The sequence below is a fragment of the Eleutherodactylus coqui genome, chromosome 5 (assembly GCF_035609145.1).
Source record: "Eleutherodactylus coqui strain aEleCoq1 chromosome 5, aEleCoq1.hap1, whole genome shotgun sequence".
NCBI classification, from domain to species: Eukaryota; Metazoa; Chordata; class Amphibia; order Anura; family Eleutherodactylidae; genus Eleutherodactylus; species Eleutherodactylus coqui.
The window spans coordinates 229,027,028-229,045,719 of record NC_089841.1 but is presented as its reverse complement, the minus strand read 5'-3'; the positions used below and the strand labels follow the sequence as shown (position 1 = coordinate 229,045,719).

At 45.9% G+C, this 18,692-nt stretch overlaps 1 protein-coding gene across 1 annotated transcript in view; it reads left to right on the top strand.

The window, feature by feature from the left end:
• Nucleotides 1–18,692, top strand: part of TEK (TEK receptor tyrosine kinase) — a 104,461-nt gene that overhangs the window by 48,789 nt on the left and 36,980 nt on the right. Inside the window, exons 6-9 of the mRNA XM_066604296.1 lie at nt 868–1,008; nt 2,404–2,529; nt 8,023–8,177; nt 11,021–11,165. Coding sequence (XP_066460393.1) covers nt 868–1,008; nt 2,404–2,529; nt 8,023–8,177; nt 11,021–11,165 — 567 coding nt within the window. The remainder of the gene's footprint in view (nt 1–867; nt 1,009–2,403; nt 2,530–8,022; nt 8,178–11,020; nt 11,166–18,692) is intronic.

Sequence of the window (18,692 nt, the reverse complement as noted above, 5' to 3'; positions counted from 1 at the left end):
AAGAGGGCTGCTGGTTATGGAAAAAAGTAGACCTTTTTTTATTGTAATGTAGACCTCTAAATGATGAATAATGCTCTGTTGGGGGTGAGGTGGGGGGAAGGGACAGTTTTCCTGCTCTTTTCAGGGAGCAGAAAGGGAAATCCCCTGGCCAAATTGATCCGTCTTATGCCGGAACCGATCAGAACCGAATGGACCCCATTGACTATTATTGGTTTCTGTTCAGTTGCCCAGCATATTACCGGGCGACACAGTCCTAAATGCAGGAGTTTTTCTTCTGGTATTTTGTGCCGGATCTGCGATGGAACCTCCGAATGGATGTTCCAGTGCAGGGGTGAAAGCGTCCTAATTCATACATTTCACTGATTCTTGATTTAATAGGTTCCACAAAAGTATATAACCATAGACTTTTGTACGAGACAGAGCATTTACTAACAAAGCAGCCAGCTTATTACAGGAAGTGCTGGAGGCCCATTTCATACTTGGCTATGGACTCCATGATTTCATGTGACACTACAGCAAGAATATGATCTGTTAAACCCCGGGACACCTTTTATATAAGCATTTCTGTTAACAAATATACTTTTAGTTCCCAACATCCACATAAATCTCATGTTGGCTCACACCGACTCTATCCAAGTTTCCTCAAAGATTAGCTTCACTTTTGGAACCTCTTAACAATAACTGTAGAGCAGGCGAATTAGACTTTACTGATCACTTAGATAAGGACACTTCTATAACCTGCGAGTGGATTTTATGTGTTTGTGGCTTTTTTTAGACATTTATTTTCCTCTGAAAGATACAATGTTTTTAGAACAGTGCCGTTCCCATACATGTGGAGTACTAACCGTGTACAGTGCCTCTCTTTAGCATGTGGTAAACATCGGTTTGGAAGAACCTGCAAGGAGCCATGTGGAGAGAATGGAACCTGCGAGTCCCAAATGTTTTGCCTTGTAGATCCATACGGCTGCTCTTGTGCCTCAGGCTGGGCTGGACTCAAGTGTGATGAAGGTACAATAGATAAATGGATTTGTGATAAGTAAAACCAGGCAGAGAACCACATAAACCATTGTTCTATCAGTGTTAGATAAGTAGTATTTAGATAAGCCATTATATACTAATGCATGCAGTCTGCGGCTATACATTATTATACATTGGCACTATCCTTAAGAAATTAATGTGTGATAATTAGAGATGAGCGAGCGTACTCGTTAAGGCAAATTACTCGAGCGAGTATCTCCATTTGCGAGTACATGCCTGCTCGTCCGAAAAGATTCGGGGGCCGGCACGGGTGAGCGGTGAGTTGCGGGAGTGAGTAGGAAGGAGCAGGATGGAGAGAGAGATCTCCCCCCGTCCCCCCGTCCCCCCGGCTCTGCCCCGCCGCCCCCCCTGAATCCTTTTGGGCAAGCAGGCATGTACTCGAAAATGGCGATACTCGCTCAAGTAATTTGCCTTAACGAGTACGCTCACTCATCTCTAGTGATAATCATAAATATAATAAATAACTAATGATAAGTAAATGTCATGTTCACATCTTACATTTCTAGCACTGTTATCCCTGTGAATATACTGTATATCATAGTAACATGGTAAGTTAGGCCCAGCAAAACAGACACATGTCCCTCCAGTTCAGATCCTACCCCCCCCCATCCCACTTCCAATGTTGATCCAGAGGTAGGCAAAAAAAAACTGTTTAAGGGAAAAAAAATTCCTCCCCGACCCCAATCTGGCATTTGGAATAATCCATGGATTACCAACCCTTCTGGAATTAGTGACTGTAACCTGTAATATGGTAATGCTCAAGAAAGGCATTCAGGCCCCTCTTAAACTCTTTTATCGAATTCACCATCAGCACATCCTCAGGCAGAGAGTTCCATAGTCTCACTGCTCTTACAGTAAAGAACCCCCTTCTATATTGGAGTAGAAACCTTCTTTCCTCTAGACGTAGAGGATGCCCCCTTGTTATAGTCACAGTCCCGGGTTTAAGTAGATGATGGTAGAGATCTCTGTATTTCCCCTTGATATATTATACATAGGTATTAGGTCGCCTCTCAGCCGTCTTTCTTCTAAATAACCACAGTTTTGGTAACCTCTCTGGATATTGTAGTCTGCCCATTCCATTTATGACTTTAGTTGCCCGCCTCGGTACCAGCTCAAGCTCTGATATGTTCTGGTGGATGGTGGTACTAGTACTGGTGGATGGCCCAAGCAAAAGTCTATGAATAATTCTAATGATATTTCTGTACAACAGAACTTTTTGATGAAGATAGAAATGTGTCCTGTTGTTACGATGGAAGAACAGTAGACAGCGTAATATATCTCCAATATCTCTGACGCATCATGGAAATACTGAAATGTTTTTCTTTAATCAAAACAGAAACAACATTTAATGAACTTCTCTTTTAGCATGTGAAAAGGATTCTTATGGACCTGGCTGCAAGTTGAAGTGTAACTGCGCTAGGGGGACATGTGACAGGTTCCGAGGGTGTATATGTCCACATGGGTGGCGTGGGCTGCAATGTGAAAACGAAGGTAAAGCAAGGTAACACTGTATTGTTATATATTGATGTTGGCACAAATATTTTCTGAATACATTTCAACCAATCAATGTTTTCTTGAATGACTCTATTGTTTAAAGGTAACTGAATTTAACGCTTACAGTGGATACATGAAGTCTACACACCGCTGTTCGAATGCCATATTTTTGTCATGTTAAACAAATGTGACAAAGATGAATTATTATTTCAGATTTGTTTCCACCTTCATTTTCACCCATTATCTGTACAATTCCATTGAAAAACAAATTGTTTAAAATAGGAAAAAAAACCAGAAAACTGAAATAATGTGGTTGCATAAATATGCACACCCTAAAACTAATGCAAGTTGATGTACCATTTGTCTTTGGGACAGCATTGTCTTACTGGGTAGGTGTCTATCAGCATGGCACATCTTGACTTGGTAATCTTTGCCCACTCTTCCCTGCAAAAGCCTCCAAATCTGTCAGACATCTCGTGTGGAGCGCCCTCTTCAGGTCAACTCACATATCTTCAATGGGATTCAGGTCTGGGCTCTGGTTGGGCCATTCCAAAACTTTGAAATTCTTCTGGCAAAACCATTCTTTTGGTGATTTGGAGATCTGCTTTGGGTTGTTGTCATGCTGAAAGGTGAAATTCTTCTTCAGCTTCAGCTTTTTAGCCGAGGCCTGAAGGTTTTGTGCCAAAATGGACTGATATTTGGAACTGTTCATACTTCCCTCCACATTGACTAAAGCCCCAGTTACAGCAGCAGAAAAACAGCCCCACACATAATGTTGCCTCCACCATCCTCACTGCGGATATGGGGTTCTTTTTGTGATGAGCAGTATTGGCTTTGTGACAATCATACCTTTTGGAATTATGGCCAAAAAGTTTCCCCGTGGTCTCAGACATAACACGTTCTCCCACATACTTTTGGCGGACTTGATGGAGGTTTTGTCTTCCGTCTTGTCACCCTACCACACAGCCCAGACATATGAAGAATGCTGGAGATGGTTGTCACATGTACCAGCACTTCCCAGAAACTCCTGCAGCTCCTTTAGGGTCCTCTAACGCGGCAAAGCACCACAATTTCGATTTGGACACAGCTCCCTGCGGCTGACAGCATGTTTAAGCACATCGCTGATGAAGTGCGCTAAACGGCCAAAGACAGAGCGGACAGAGCTGCGCTGGAGAGCGCCATCCAGTGCTGCGATCGAACACATGTCTGCGAGACCCCATTGATTTCAATGGAAGCATTATACTGCGATTAATGCGGCATTCAAAACGGCCTGTGTGAGAAAGGTTTAAGTGTTGCTGTAGGCCTCTTGGGTGCCTCCCGGACCAATTTTCTTCATTTTTTTTCATCAATTTTATAAGACATGTCCTATTCTTGGTAACATCACTGTTGTGCCAAATATAATCCACCTCTTAACCCCTTTCCGCTCCAGGACGTACATTTACGTCCTGGAGTGTCGGGGTATGTATGAAGAGAGGTTGCGGGGCGACCTCTCTTCATTCAGCGCGGGCGTCAGCTGTTTATTACAGCTGAAACCCGCAGGCAATAGCTGCAATTGGCCGTACGGCCCATCACGGCTATTAACCCTTTAAATGCCACTGTCAATCCTGACAGCGGCATTTAAATCTCCCGAACGATGTTCAGGGGTTCCGTACGCCCCCCTTCCCCCCCCCCCCCCCCCCCCCGCGGTGAAATCGGGGGAGCCGTGCAGGTATCATGGCTGTCGGGGGCCTTGTGAAAGGTCCCATGGCTGCCTTGAGAGACTTCTCATCAAGCCATCCCCGTGGGGTGGCTTGATAGGCTGCCTGTCAGAATGCAGTATGATGTAATGGTATAGCATTACGTCATACTGCAGGAGCGATCAAAGCATCGCATGTTGTAGTCCCCCAGGGGGATTTAAAAGAAAAGTTAAAATAAGATCAATAAAGTTTTATTAATTGTAAAAAAAAAGTAATAAATGTGTAACCCCTTAGTGACCAGGCTTTTTTGCTTTTTTCCATTTTTGTTTTTTCCTACTCCCTTTTAAAAAATCGTAGCTCCTTTATTTATCCATCGACGTCGCTGTATGAGGGCTTGTTTTTTGCGGGATGAGTTGTATTTTTCAATGGCACTATTTATTGTACCATATAATGTACTGAAAAACTTTTTACAAATTCTTAGCGGAGAGAAATGGAAAAAAAAAACGACATTCCACCATCTTTCGGTGCGTCCTGTTTCTACGGCGCACAAACTGCAACAAAAACGACCTGATATTTTTATTCTATGGGTCAGTATGATTACTACGATACCAAACTTATATAGTTTTTTTTTTGCTGTAGTACTTGTATTTTTTTTTTTAAGATATTTAATTTTTTTCAATTATTTTCTGCGGTCATTTTGTGCGCGCAATAACTTTTTTATTTTTCTGTCGATGTAGTTGTGCAAGGGCTCATTTTTTGCGGGATGTCCTGTAGTTTCCGATAGTATCAATTTGGAATACATACAACTTTTTGATCGCTTTTTATTGCATTTTTTCTGGAAGACAGGGTAACTAAAAAAGTGTATTTCTGGCATTCTTTATTTTTTTTTTCGGACGACTTTCACCGTGCAGGAAAAATAATGCACTACTTTGATAGATCGGACTTTTACGGACGCGGCGATACCAAATACATATTTTTATTTTATGATTTAAACTTTTATAACTTTTTTTTTTTTTACAATTTAAAAAACTTTATTGATCTTTTTTTTAACTTTACTTTGAAGTCCCCCTGGGGGACTTTAACATGCGATGCTTTGATCGCTCCTGCAGTATGACGAAATGCTATAGCATTATGTCATACTGCTTTTTTACAGGCAGTCTATCAAGCCACCCTGTGTGGATAGCTTGATAGGGAGTCTGCTAAGGCAGCCCTGGGGCCATTCATTAGGCCCCCGGCTGCCATGACACCTGCACGGATCCCCCGATCTCACCGCGGGGGGGGCCGTGCAGGACCCCCAAACAGCGTTCGGGGCATTTAAAGGGTTAATAGCCGCGAACGGCTATTGCCCGCGGGTGTCAGCTACAATAAACAGCTGACGCCCACGCTGTATAGAGGGAGATAGCGGCGCTACCTCCCTCCATACACATCCTGCAGCTGCAGGATGTAAAAACACTATAGGGTGGTCACTAAGGGGTTAAATCGCCCCTCCCCCTTTTGCCATATCTATAATAAAAAATCAAAATCATAAAAGAAAAATACATATTTGGTATTGCCGCATCCGTAAAAGTCCGATCTATCAAAGTAGCTCATTATTTACCCCGCACAGTGAATGTTGTCCCAAAAAAATAAGTAAAGAACACCAAAAATGCACTTTTTCAGTTACCCTGTCTCCCAGAATAAAAAGCGATCAAAAAGTTGTATGTATTGTGAATTGGTACTAACGGAAACTTCAGGGCATCCCGCAAAAAATGAGGCCTTGCTCAACCTCGTCGATGGAAAAATAAAAATGTTATTGCGCACAGAAGATGGCGGCAGAAAATAATTGAAAAAAATTAAATGTCTTTGAAAAAAAAAAAAAGAGTAGTATAGTAAAAAAAAACTATACAAGTTTGGTATCGTAGCAATCGTACCGACTAGAGATGAGCAAATGTGGTCGTCTAGGGCAATTACTCGATCGAGTATTGCTTTTTTCGAGTAACTGCCCAATCGGGCAAAAAGATTCGGGGGGCGCCGGGGGTGAGCGGGGGGTTGCGAGGAAGCGGGGGGTGGGGGTGAGAGAGAGAGAGCTCTCTGCAAATAATGGCAGAGTGCTGCTGCCTGCTATCTAACATGAATTTAAATGTGATGGGCTAATTCTGAACACAACCACATCCCCTAAGTATAAGAGGGTGTGAACACTTATGCAACCACTTTATTTTATTTTTATTGTCTTTATTTGCCAACCTAAATGATTTGAGTTTATTTCATTAGAATTGCACAGAAATTATTCAATTTTTTTGGACTTTTTAACATGACAAAAGCATGAACTTTTAACAGGGGTGTGTAGACTTTTTCTATCCAATACATTTTAAGTGAAAGTCATCATGCTGGCACTATACGTTACTCCTATGATTAAAGCTCCAAAACCCAGCATTGTTCTGGGTTTAGTTGTTGAGGTATCACATAGTATTTAATAACATGGCTGCACTAAAACTAATCAGCAAAATATTTTATTTAGTAGTGAAACTTGCTTACTTCGATAATTCCTGGCCACTGCAAATTGCATACGTTTTAGTGAAGAGGTGGCGCTACAGTTATTTCTCCTAATGCATGAGAGGGGAAATTATTCTGTTGATACCGTGTTTGTCTGAAGATAAGACACTGTCTTATATTATTTTTTGCAGCAAAAGATGCACAGTTTCTTATTTTCAGGGGGGGTCTTATACTCACCTGGTCCGCGGCGTCCCGGTGCCTCGCGCTGCTGGTCTCTGGTGGCGATGTGGAAGTCTGCAGTGTCCTCCGCGCTGAGATATCCTCTTCTTTCTGCTGACAGGGGTTTGAATACCCTGCCTCCAACAAAGCAAGCATTGCGACTGGATCGAGCACCAGCCAATTACAGCTGGTGCTCAATGAGCCAATCACAGCCATTCAGTGATGTAATTCACTGAATGGCTGTGAATGATCGAACGCCGGCTTTGATTGGCTGGCGCTCGATCCAATCACAGCACTTACGTTGCTGGAGGTGGGGTTTTCAAAGCCACGTCACCAGAAAGAAGAGGATTTCTGAGCGCAGAGGACACGGCAGCTTGCCACAGTGCTGGGGACCATCGCGAGGGACTTAAACGCCGCGGGCCAGGTGAGTATTGATGGGTTTTTTTCATGTACTTTAGCTAGGGCTTATTTTCAAGGTAGGGCTTATATTTCAAGCCTCTCCGAAAACCAGGGTAGGGCTTACTTTCAGGGCGGGTCTTACTTTTGGGGAAAATGGTATGTCATAAATGCCTAAGATGGGAAAATCCCTTCAATATAAGGGATCAACTCTTAAGGATGCTTTAAGAATTTTTAATATGCCTAAACGGTGTCCATTCACAATCGACTACTTTCCCCTTCTTAGTAGAAGCACCTGTAAAAATTCTTCTGGAAACTATGTCACATTAATATCATGTTTAACAGTCTAAAGAGCCTATTCTATGGTCCAATTACATCGGGCACAAGTGTTTGTCAGAACGTTCCTTCGCCCAGTCATTGGGCCCTGCAAATTTGCCTACAATTGAGGAAATGTTCAACCATTGACTGGTCTCCCTGTGTAAATGGGGCAATGTGTAGCTGACCAATGATATAGGGCTATTATTAATCATTCATCTCTATACTGCCCATGTGAAACATAATGAATGAGCATGGACTGACGTGCCCATTCTTGGTCAGCACTCATTGCATGTAAATGGACCCTTACTCACATATCAATGTCCTACGTCTTGTTTAGAGCTAATTGACAGTAGTTTGTGCTACATGGGTTTCTCAAGATCTGTATTGATAAAAGCATCTTATACTGCAGGTACACCTTACATCCCACCACAGATACAAGAGATGGAAACAACATTAGAGCTGAACGCAGGAATTGATTTTAAACCAACCTGTAGAGTCAGTGGCAATCCGAAACCTTCCGCTCAAGACTTTCTACTTTTCAAAGACGATGGCTCCATGTTTCAGGTTGATTTCTAAGAATATCTATCTATTTAATGTTTGAAGCAGATCTCTCTATGCCCCCCGCTGCCCCCCGAGCACTCTCAGACGAGAAGGCAGTTACTCGAAAAGAGCGATGCTCACTCGAGTAACTGACCTTACCGAGCGTGCTTGCTCATCTCAAATTGCAATGTTTCATTGATCTCGTCAACCTGAGGTTTACGTTACCACTTTGTGTAAGAAAGGGCAGAGAAACAGACCAATTCCAAACAATCCCATTATTTTCTTAATTCCTATTGCCAGTGGAGTTCACAATCATATTTCCACAGTATTTCACACATATGTGCACTAGGGTTATTTTCATACAAAGCCAATTAATCTACCAGTATGGATAAAACATAAAAACTCCATGCAGATGTTGCCCATGGTGAGATTAAAGTCAATAACTACAGTGTTCCAAGATAACAATGATAACGACTGAGCCATCATGCTGCCCACCGACCGCCCATACACCTGTTGACAGCAGTCGTTAATGGGCTTTATTCTGATACACCGTTTTTTGGCAGTGGCTACATCAGAAGCCTTTCACGGGTCTCTTGTGCCAGGGGGAGTGGGTGCTCAGCTGTTGATAACAGGCTGGCACCTGCTCTAACAGCAGGGACCAGAGAAACCTCAGATCCCCACTGATTAACACTTTACATGCCGCTCCCTCTCTCACCCATCGGACCCCTGTGATGTGATCATAGGGTCCTGATAGGTTGCTATGGCACCTACAGGCTTTATATGGCATCTTGGTCTGCCAGCTATGGTGGCCTATGAGTCTAAGCCTCTGGCTTCATAGGCTTTGTAATACACTGCTATACTGAAGTATAGCAGTGTATTAGAACAGGGGTCCCCAACTCCAGTCCTCAGGGACCACCAACAGGTCATGTTTTCAGGATATCCTATGATAAGAACACTTGTGTCAATGTCTGAGGCCCTGACAATAATTACATCACCTGTGCAACACTGAGGAAATCCTGAAAACCTGACCTGTTGGCGGTCCCTGAGGACTGGAGTTGGGGAACACTGTATTAGAAGATTGATAAAATATGGTGATATTCAACTCCCCAGGTGGGACAAAAATAAAACGTTTAACCCCTTCACGACCAATGACGTACCGGTACGTCATGGAGCGTTGGGGTATGTATGAAGAGAGGTTGCGTGGCAATCTCTCTTCATACAGTGCGGGCATCAGCTGTTTATAACAGCTGACACCCGCGGGCAATAGCCGCGAGCGGCCGATCGCGGCTATTAACCATTTAAATGCCCCGAACGATGTTCGGGGGTCCCGCACGGCCCCCCTGCGGTGAGATCGGGGAAGCCGTGCAGGTGTCATGGCAGCCGGGGGCCTAATGAAAGGCCCCAAGGCTGCCATAACAGACTGCCTATTAAGCCATCCCCGCGGGGTGGCTTGATAGACTGCCTGTCAAAAAGCAGTATGACGTAATGCTATAGCATTACGTCATACTGCAGGAGCGATCAAAGCATCGCATGTTAAAGTCCCCCAGGGGGACTTCAAAGTAATGTAAAAAAAATCAATAAAGTTTTTTTTAATTGAAAAAAAAAAAAGTTGTAAAAGTTTAAATCACCCCCCATTTGCCATATCTATTATTAAAAAATCTAAATAATAAATTAAAAATATGTATTTAGCATTGCCGCGTCCGTAAAAGTCCGAACTATCAAACTAGTCATTATTTTTCCCGCACCGTGAACGTTGTCCGAAAAAAAAAATTAAGAACGCCAGAAATGCACTTTTTTTAGTTACCCTGTCTCCCAGAAAAAACACTATAAAAAGCGATCAAAAAGTCTTATGCATTCCAAATTGGTACTATCAGAAACTACAGAACATCCCGCAAAAAATGAGCTCTTGCTAAACTACGTCGACAGAAAAATAAAAAAGTTATTGCACACACAAAATGACGGCAGAAAATAATTAAAAATAATTGAAAAAAATTAAATGTCTTTGAAAAAAAAGAGGAGTATAGTAAAAAAAAAACTATACAAGTTTGGTATCGCAGTAATTGTACCAACCCATAGAATAAAGTTATCATGTCGTTTTTGTTGCTGTTTGTGCGCCGTAGAAACAAGACGCACTAAAAGATGGCGAAATGTTAGAATTTTTTAAAAGTTTTTCAGTACATTATATGGTACTTTAAATAGCACCATTGAAAAATACAACTCATCCCGCAAAAAACAAGCCCTCATACAGCGACGTCGATGGATAAATAAAGGAATTACGATTTTTTAAAGGGTGGAGGGAAAACCAAAAATGGAAAAAGAAAAAGGGCCGCGTCATTAAGGGGTTCAAAAGTATCAAAAAAAAAAGGAAAAAAATGTCTAAACCCTCTTTACTATGTGAAGAAAATAAGCAAAAAAAATCATACAAGTAAGTACATTATTTAACCCGCACATGGCACGTCATGAAGCAAAAAAAAGGTGAAATTAGCTAATTTTGCCTCTCTTGCCTTACAAAAAACAGAATAAAAAGTGATCAAAAAGTTGCATAGATCAACAAATCTATGTAAACTGCTGTTTGGAAAACTCTTCACAGTGTGTAACAAGTCTAACCTGGTGTGGAGTGGCAGATGATTTAGGGGAATAGAAAATGTCATAATTAGGTGTATATTTGTGTCAAATTAGACAATACCCCAAAACTGAGAACTCAGGAGGTGAGGCAAACATGATAAATATGGTGGCCAGATTGCACCATTTTCAACTCCATATCTATTCCAGAAGCAGTCTGTGGCCATTACTACGCATGTACTTGTCCTTGTCTTCCATGTATTAAACTCATCCATTGTAGCGACTGATACTGATGTCTTCTGCAGGCCGTGTCAACCACTGACGACAATCAGCAGACTATTGCTCAATTTTCAGTAGGAAAGATTGTACCCAGATTTTCAGGTTGGTGGATCTACAGCGTGAAGACTGCCGCGGGGACAGATGACCAACATGTGCACATCTATGTGAAAGGTAGGAAACCTTTGCAGATACACAATGAAAAGAAGCTAAAAATAAGTTGTGGGAGCAGGCCAGGTCCTCGCCTGTCAGCAACTGCCGAGGACCTGGAAGAGAGGGCAAAAGTGGTTTTAAATGCTTCTGTCCTACAGAAGAGAAAGCATAAGAGTCACTTCCACTATTCGACCCGATGCTCATGTGAATGCCGGATGCCTCTTGCCACGGCAGAGCCGCAAGGTCTTCGCAGACCCAGATCAGCTCTATTAATGACTGATGTCACTACAGGGGGATGTTTTCCCTGTAACTGGGGCTCCTATGGATACACCAGCTACAGTGTGGAAGTGTGAAATTAAAATAGACAATGTGAATGACCCCCAGAGATCTTATATAATGTAAGAGGGGGACATGGATGTTTAAAAAAAAAATAGTTACAAAAATAAGTTTAAAAAAATTGCAGAATAAAATAAAAAAATATATATAAAAAAGAAAATGCCCCATCGTCGATGTGAACCACAGTCGTCGCCATATGAGCCCTGTAATCCGAGACTATACAAATGATATATCGAAACATCTAAAACAAAGTGAGGACCCCATTCCAGTACTTTATTTTAGCGTAAATGTACTAATTTTAAAAATTAACCTATAGATTTTTAAAAAGTCTTATTTTTAGCTCTTTGCACCTAATAAGACTAAAAACCTGAAAAAAAACTCTGTGAAAAGACGATATGAAAAAAATACCCTGTATGTCACAAAAAAAGGCAGCAAAAATAATTTTGGTAGCTGAAAGAAAAAAAAATACTGCTGTAAAATCACCACAGGGTAAAATTCCTAAAAAGTGTCTGGTCTTTTTGGACCAAAATATTCTGGTCCTTAGGCCGCCTGCACACGGGCGGAAATCCCGCGGCGGTATTTCCCGCGGGATTTCCGCCACTGAAAGTTTGCATAGGAGTGCATTACAATACGCATGTCCTATTTTTGTGCGGGGCACGCACTCACCCGGCCGCCGGCTCCGGTCTGCGCATGCGCCGGCTGCGCCGCAGCCGGCACATGAAAGCCGGGGCCGCCAGGCGCAGGTGAGTACGTGCTTGTCCCTGCAGACTTTCGGGTCGGGTCCCGCGGCGAGAATTCTCGCTGCCGGATCCGACCCGCTCGTCTGTAGGCGGCCTTAAGGGATTACAACATTTTAAGATTAGTAGAGAACCATAATAAGGCATCTATTCCCTCCGCTTTCATATGTGGCAAGTTCTATTGGATGGCTTATGAGATAGATAGTCTTCCCTAAATTTTGCTCCTACGCGAGAAATACTTCAATAGTATAGTGTCCTATGGAGGGACTATTAACACCATACAGGGTGCCTACAGCTCCGTATTACAGAGCCACCAGGACTTCTAGCGCATCCTACAGGCTCACGCATACAAATGTGGTTTATGCTAGAAGCCTTAGTTGCGTTTGTATAACTTCATTACATGATTTTTATTGGCTGTCCAGATAGAAGGGTAAATTAAGAATTCTGCATTATCCCAGTTAATAGACAGCGGTGCCTGAAATCATAATTATTGCTTATTGTAAAGTGACATTAATTCCCAGGACGTTGTATATACGAAAAAAAGAGTTTAAATACATTACACACGGAAAACAACAAGAGCAATAAACATTGACTGAATAAATTCTAAACTGATACAGACAGACAAGACCCCGCCCACGAGGGCTTATAATCTACAAGGGAAGGGAAAGGAGACAGTAGGTCAGGGTATAAACTGCTCATATAGCGGTGGCAACAGGGTTACAGTAGGTTGTAGGCTTGTCTGAAGAGGCTTGTTTTCAGGTTGTTTTTGAAGCTTTCCCAGGGAGTGGAGCATCTGTTGTGTTGAAGTAACGAGATCCAGAGTATAAGTGTGTAATGGGGGCCCCTAGATAGCAGGGGTTCTAGTGTGGGCTGTGCAGGGACTGTTGGTTGATTAACATACATCATGGGTGAGGGGGAATGCAGAACAAAATGGAACCTGTCACAAGGCTGCATCATCTTACCCACAAGCTGTAGGCACGAGGTGGAGGAATAAGAGGTCCCCACTTCGTCCATTGCTTCGATCTTTAATGAACTCTAAGGAATTTAGCTGGAACAAAGTTGTAGTTGGTGCCGTGAGAGCGCGCAGTGGGTTTCTCATGTGACCTGGAACAGATACTGCTGTAATCTTCGAATTGCCATACGATCCTTATTCTTTACTTTCAATGGGTACCACCAAAATGACTCCACCTAGGATTAGCAGTTGTCACAGGCCTGTGTGAGGGCTCCTTCTTATTAATATATAGAACAACCCCTCACTCAAATGATGCAAGAGCAAAATCTTTGGATTGTATGAGGGGCACACTAGAAGAGAGCAAAGCGGGATATGTGAGGAGTTATCGGGATATTAGTTTAGAGATGTATGGAGGGGACTGATTGTGGACTCTCTTTTAGATCATTAATAGTATTTTGAACTGAATTCTCTGGTCAATGGGTAGCCAGTAGAGATGAGCGATCGTACTCGTCCGAGCTTGATGCTCGTTCGAGTATTAGCGTGTTCGAGATGCTCGTTATTCGAAACGAGCACCACGCGATGTTCGAGTTACTTTCACTTTCATCTCTGAGACGTTAGCGCGTTTCTCTGGCCAATAGAAAGACAGGGAAGGCATTACAACTTCCCCCTGCGACGTTCAAGCCCTATACCACCCCCCTGCAGTGAGTGGCTGGCGAGATCAGGTGTCACCCGAGTATATAAATCAGCCCCTCCAGCGGCTCGCCACAGATGCATTCAGACATAGCTCAGGGAAAGTGCTGCTGATGCTGGAGCTGCTATAGGGAGAGTGTTAGGAGTTATTGTACGCTTCAAGAACCCCAACGGTCCTTCTCAGGGCCACATCTGACCGTGTGCAGTACTGTTGAGGCTGCTTTTTGCAGTGTTGCACTTTTTTTTTGTATATCGGCCGTGCAGAGCATTGCGTCCAGAGCATTGCGTCCTGCAGTAATTTTACATAGTCCAGGGCCAGTAGTGGTGAGGCAGGGACAGAAGACATATACTGTCTATATAGGTAGTGGGCTTTTCCAAAAACATTCGGGAAAAAAAATCTATTTGGGCTGCCTGTGACCGTCCTCAGTGTACTGGGTCTCTGCTGGGGGTAGTTGTCCTAATTCATACGCAGCCAGCTAAGTGTTACAGCAGGCTTGCGCAAAATTCTTTCCTGGCTCTGCTGTGCGTTCCGTAAGTGAAGTCAGCCTCCAACCACAGGCCAATAAGCGGCACATTTAATTACAGCGTTCTGTTTCTGCACTACTGGTAATACAGCATGCTGAGGGGTAGGGGTAGGCCTAGAGGACGTGGACGCGGGCGAGGACGCGGAGGCCCAAGTCAGGGTGTGGGCACAGGCCGAGCCAGTGCGGTGGCCAGGGGTAGAGGCAGGGCCAGACCGAATAATCCACCAACTGTTTCCCAAAGCGCCCCCTCGCGCCATGCCACCCTGCAGAGGCCAAGGTGCTCTAAGGTGTGGCAGTTTTTCACAGAGACGCCTGACAACCGACGAACAGTGGTGTGCAACCTTTGTCGCGCCAAGATCAGCTGGGGAGCACAGGCATATGATGGCCAAGCACCCCACAAGGTGGGGCGAAGGCCGTTCACCGCCTCCGGTTTGCACTACTGCCTCTCCCCCTGTGCCCCAACCTGCCACTGAGATCCAACCCCCCTCTGAGGACACAGGCACTACCGTCTCCTGGCCTGCACCCACACCCTCACCTCCGCTGTCCTCGGCCCCATCCAGCAATGTCTCTCAGCGCAGCGTCCAGACGTCGCTAGCGCAACTGTTTGAGCGCAAGCACGCCGCCACGCACCCGCACGCTCAAGCGTTAAACGTGCACATAGCCAAATTGATCAGCCTGGAGATGCTGCCGTATAGGCTTGTGGAAACGGAGTCTTTCAAAAGCATGATGGCGGCGGCGGCCCCGCGCTACTCGGTTCCCAGTCGCCACTACTTTTCCCGATGTGCCGTCCCAGCCCTGCACGACCACGTCTCCCGCAACATTGTACGCGCCCTCACCAACGCGGTTACTGCCAAGGTCCACTTAACAACGGACACGTGGACAAGCACAGGCGGGCAGGGCCACTATATCTCCCTGACGGCACATTGGGTGAATTTAGTGGAAGCTGGGACCGAGTCGGAGCCTGGGACCGCTCACGTCCTACCCACCCCCAGAATTGCGGGCCCCAGCTCGGTGCTGGTATCTGCGGCGGTGTATGCTTCCTCCACTAAACCACCCTCCTCCTCCTCCAACGCAACCTCTGTCTCGCAATCAAGATGTGTCAGCAGCAGCACGTCGCCAGCAGTCACTGTCACGCGGCGTGGCAGCACAGCGGTGGGCAAGCGTCAGCAGGCCGTGCTGAAACTACTCAGCTTAGGAGAGAAGAGGCACACGGCCCACGAACTGCTGCAGGGTCTGACAGAGCAGACCGACCGCTGGCTTTCGCCGCTGAGCCTCCAACCGGGCATGGTCGTGTGTGACAACGGCCGTAACCTGGTGGCAGCTCTGCAGCTCGGCAGCCTCACGCACGTGCCATGCCTGGCCCATGTCTTTAATTTGGTGGTTCAGCGCTTTCTGAAAAGCTACCCACACTTGTCATACCTGCTCGGAAAGGTGCGCCGGCTCAGCGCACATTTCCGCAGGTCCAAGACGGACGCTGCCACCCTGCAACATCGGTTTAATCTGCCAGTGCACCGACTGCTGTGCGACGTGCCCACACGGTGGAACTCTACGCTCCACATGTTGGCCAGACTCTATGAGCAGCGTAGAGCTATAGTGGAATACCAACTCCAACATGGGCGGCGTAGTGGGAGTCAACCTCCTCAATTCTTTACAGAAGAGTGGGCCTGGTTGGCAGCCATCTGCCAGGTCCTTGGAAACTTTGAGGAGTCTACCCAGATGGTGAGCGGGGATGCTGCAATCATTAGCATCACCATTCCTCTGCTATGCCTCTTGAGAAGTTCCCTGCAAAGCATAAAGGCAGACGATTTGCGCTCGGAAACGGAGGCGGGGGAAGACAGTATGTCGCTGGATAGTCAGAGCACCCTCATGTCTATATCTCAGCGCGTTGAGGAGGAGGGGGAGGAGCATGAGGAGGAGGGGGAAGAGACAGCTTGGCCCACTGCTGAGGGTACCCATGCTGCTTGCCTGTCATCCTTTCAGCGTGTATGGCCTGAGGAGGAGGAGGAGGAGGAGCAGGAGGATCCTGAAAGTGATCTTCCTAGTGAGGACAGCCATGTGTTGCGTACAGGTACCCTGGCACACATGGCTGACTTCATGTTAGGATGCCTTTCTCGAGACCCTCACGTTACACGCATTCTGGCCACTACGGATTACTGGGTGTACACACTGCTCGACCCACGGTATAAGGAGAACCTTTCCACTCTCATACCCGAAGAGGAAAGGGGTTCGAGAGTGATGCTATACCACAGGACCCTGGCGGACAAACTGATGGTAACATTCCCATCCGACAGCACTAGTGGCAGAAGGCGCAGTTCCGAGGGCCAGGTAGCAGGGGAGGCGCAGAGATCAGGCAGCATGTACAGCGCAGGCAGGGGAACATTCTCCAAGGCCTTTGCCAGCTTTATGGCTCCCCAGCAAGACTGGGTCACCGCTCCCCAGTCAAGGCTGAGTCGGCGGGAGCACTGTAAAAGGATGGTGAGGGAATACGTAGCCGATCGCACGACCGTCCTCGGTGACGCCTCTGTCCCCTACAACTACTGGGTGTCGAAGCTGGACACGTGGCCTGAACTCGCGCTGTATGCCCTGGAGGTGCTTGCTTGTCCTGCGGCTAGCGTCTTGTCAGAGAGGCTGTTTAGTGCGGCTGGGGGAATCATCACGGATAAGCGTACCCGCCTGTCAACCGACAGTGCCGACAGGCTTACACTCATCAAGATGAACAAAGCCTGGATTTCCCCAGACTTCTCTTCTCCACCAGCGGACAGCAGCGATACCTAAGCAATACGTAGGCTGCACCCGCGGATGGAAGCATCGTTGTCTATCACCATCAAAAACGGGGACCTTTTTGCTTCATCAGTCTGTGTATTCTATTCATCCTCCTCCTCCTGCTCCTCCTCCTGAAACCTCACGTAATCACGCCGAACGGGCAATTTTTCTTAGGCCCACAAGGCTCAGTCATATAATTTTTGTAAACAATTTTTATACGTTTCAATGCTCATTAACGTGTTGAAACTTGCACCTGAACCAATTTTTATTTTAACTGGGCTGCCTCCAGGCCTAGTTACCAATTAAGCCACATTAACCAAAGCGATTAATGGGTTTCACCTGCCCTCTTGGTTGGGCATGGGCAATTTTTCTGAGGTACATTAGTACTGTTGGTACACCAATTTTTTTGGGCCCTCGCCTACAGTGTACTCCAATTAATTTTTTGCCCACCTGCATTAAAGCTGACGTTACATCAGCTGTGCTGGGCACTGCAATGGGATATATTTATGTACCGCCGGTGGCTTCCTGGCACCCACCCATGCTGTCGGTCCACACGGAGTTGTAACTGCATGTGTCCACTTCTAAAGAACCCCAGTCTGACTGGGGCATGCAGTGTGGGCCGAAGCCCACCTGCATTAAACATGACATTACCTCAGCTGTGCTGGGCACTGCAATGGGATATATTTATGTACCGCCGGTGGGTTCCAGGGAGCCACCCATGCTGTCGGTCCACACGGACTTCACAATAGGGAGTTGTACCTGCCTGTGTCTACTTATAAAAAACCCCAGTCTGACTGGGGCATGCAGTGTGGGCCGAAGCCCACCTGCATTTAATCTGACGTTAGCTCTGCTGTCCAGGGCACTGCAATAGGATACATTTATGTACAGCGGGTGGGTTCCAGGGAGCCACCCATGCTGTGGGTGCACACGGAATTCCCATTGCGGAGTTGTACCTGCCTGTGACTATTTATAAAAAAACGCGGTCTGACTGGGGCATGCAGACACCTTGACAGAATGAATAGTGTGTGGCACATAGGTTCCCCATTGCTATGCCCACGAGGTGGCACAGGATTGGATTTCTCATTGCTTCTGTACAGCATTGTGGGCTATCGCCCGCCCCTTTTAAAGAGGGTCGCTGCCTAGCCGTGCCAACCCTCGGCAGTGTGTGCCTGCGGTTCCTCCGCAGACGCACTTATAAATAGACATGAGGGTGGCATGGCATGAGGGCAGCTGAAGGCTGCGCAGGGACACTTTGGTGTGTGCTGTGGACACTTGGTCGTGCGGAGGGGGGTTGGGCAGCATGTAACCCAGGAGAAGTGGCAGCGGAGTGTCATGCAGGCAGTGATTGTGCTTTGTTGGAGGTAGTGTGGTGCTTAGCTAAGGTATGCATTACTAATGAGGGCTTTTCAGAAGTAAAAATTGTTGGGAGGGGGGGGGGGCCCACTCTTGCCGCTATTCTGGCTTAATAGTGGGACCTGGGAACTTGAGATGCAGCCCAACATGTAGCCCCTCGCCTGCCCTATCCGTTGCTGTGTCGTTCCCATCA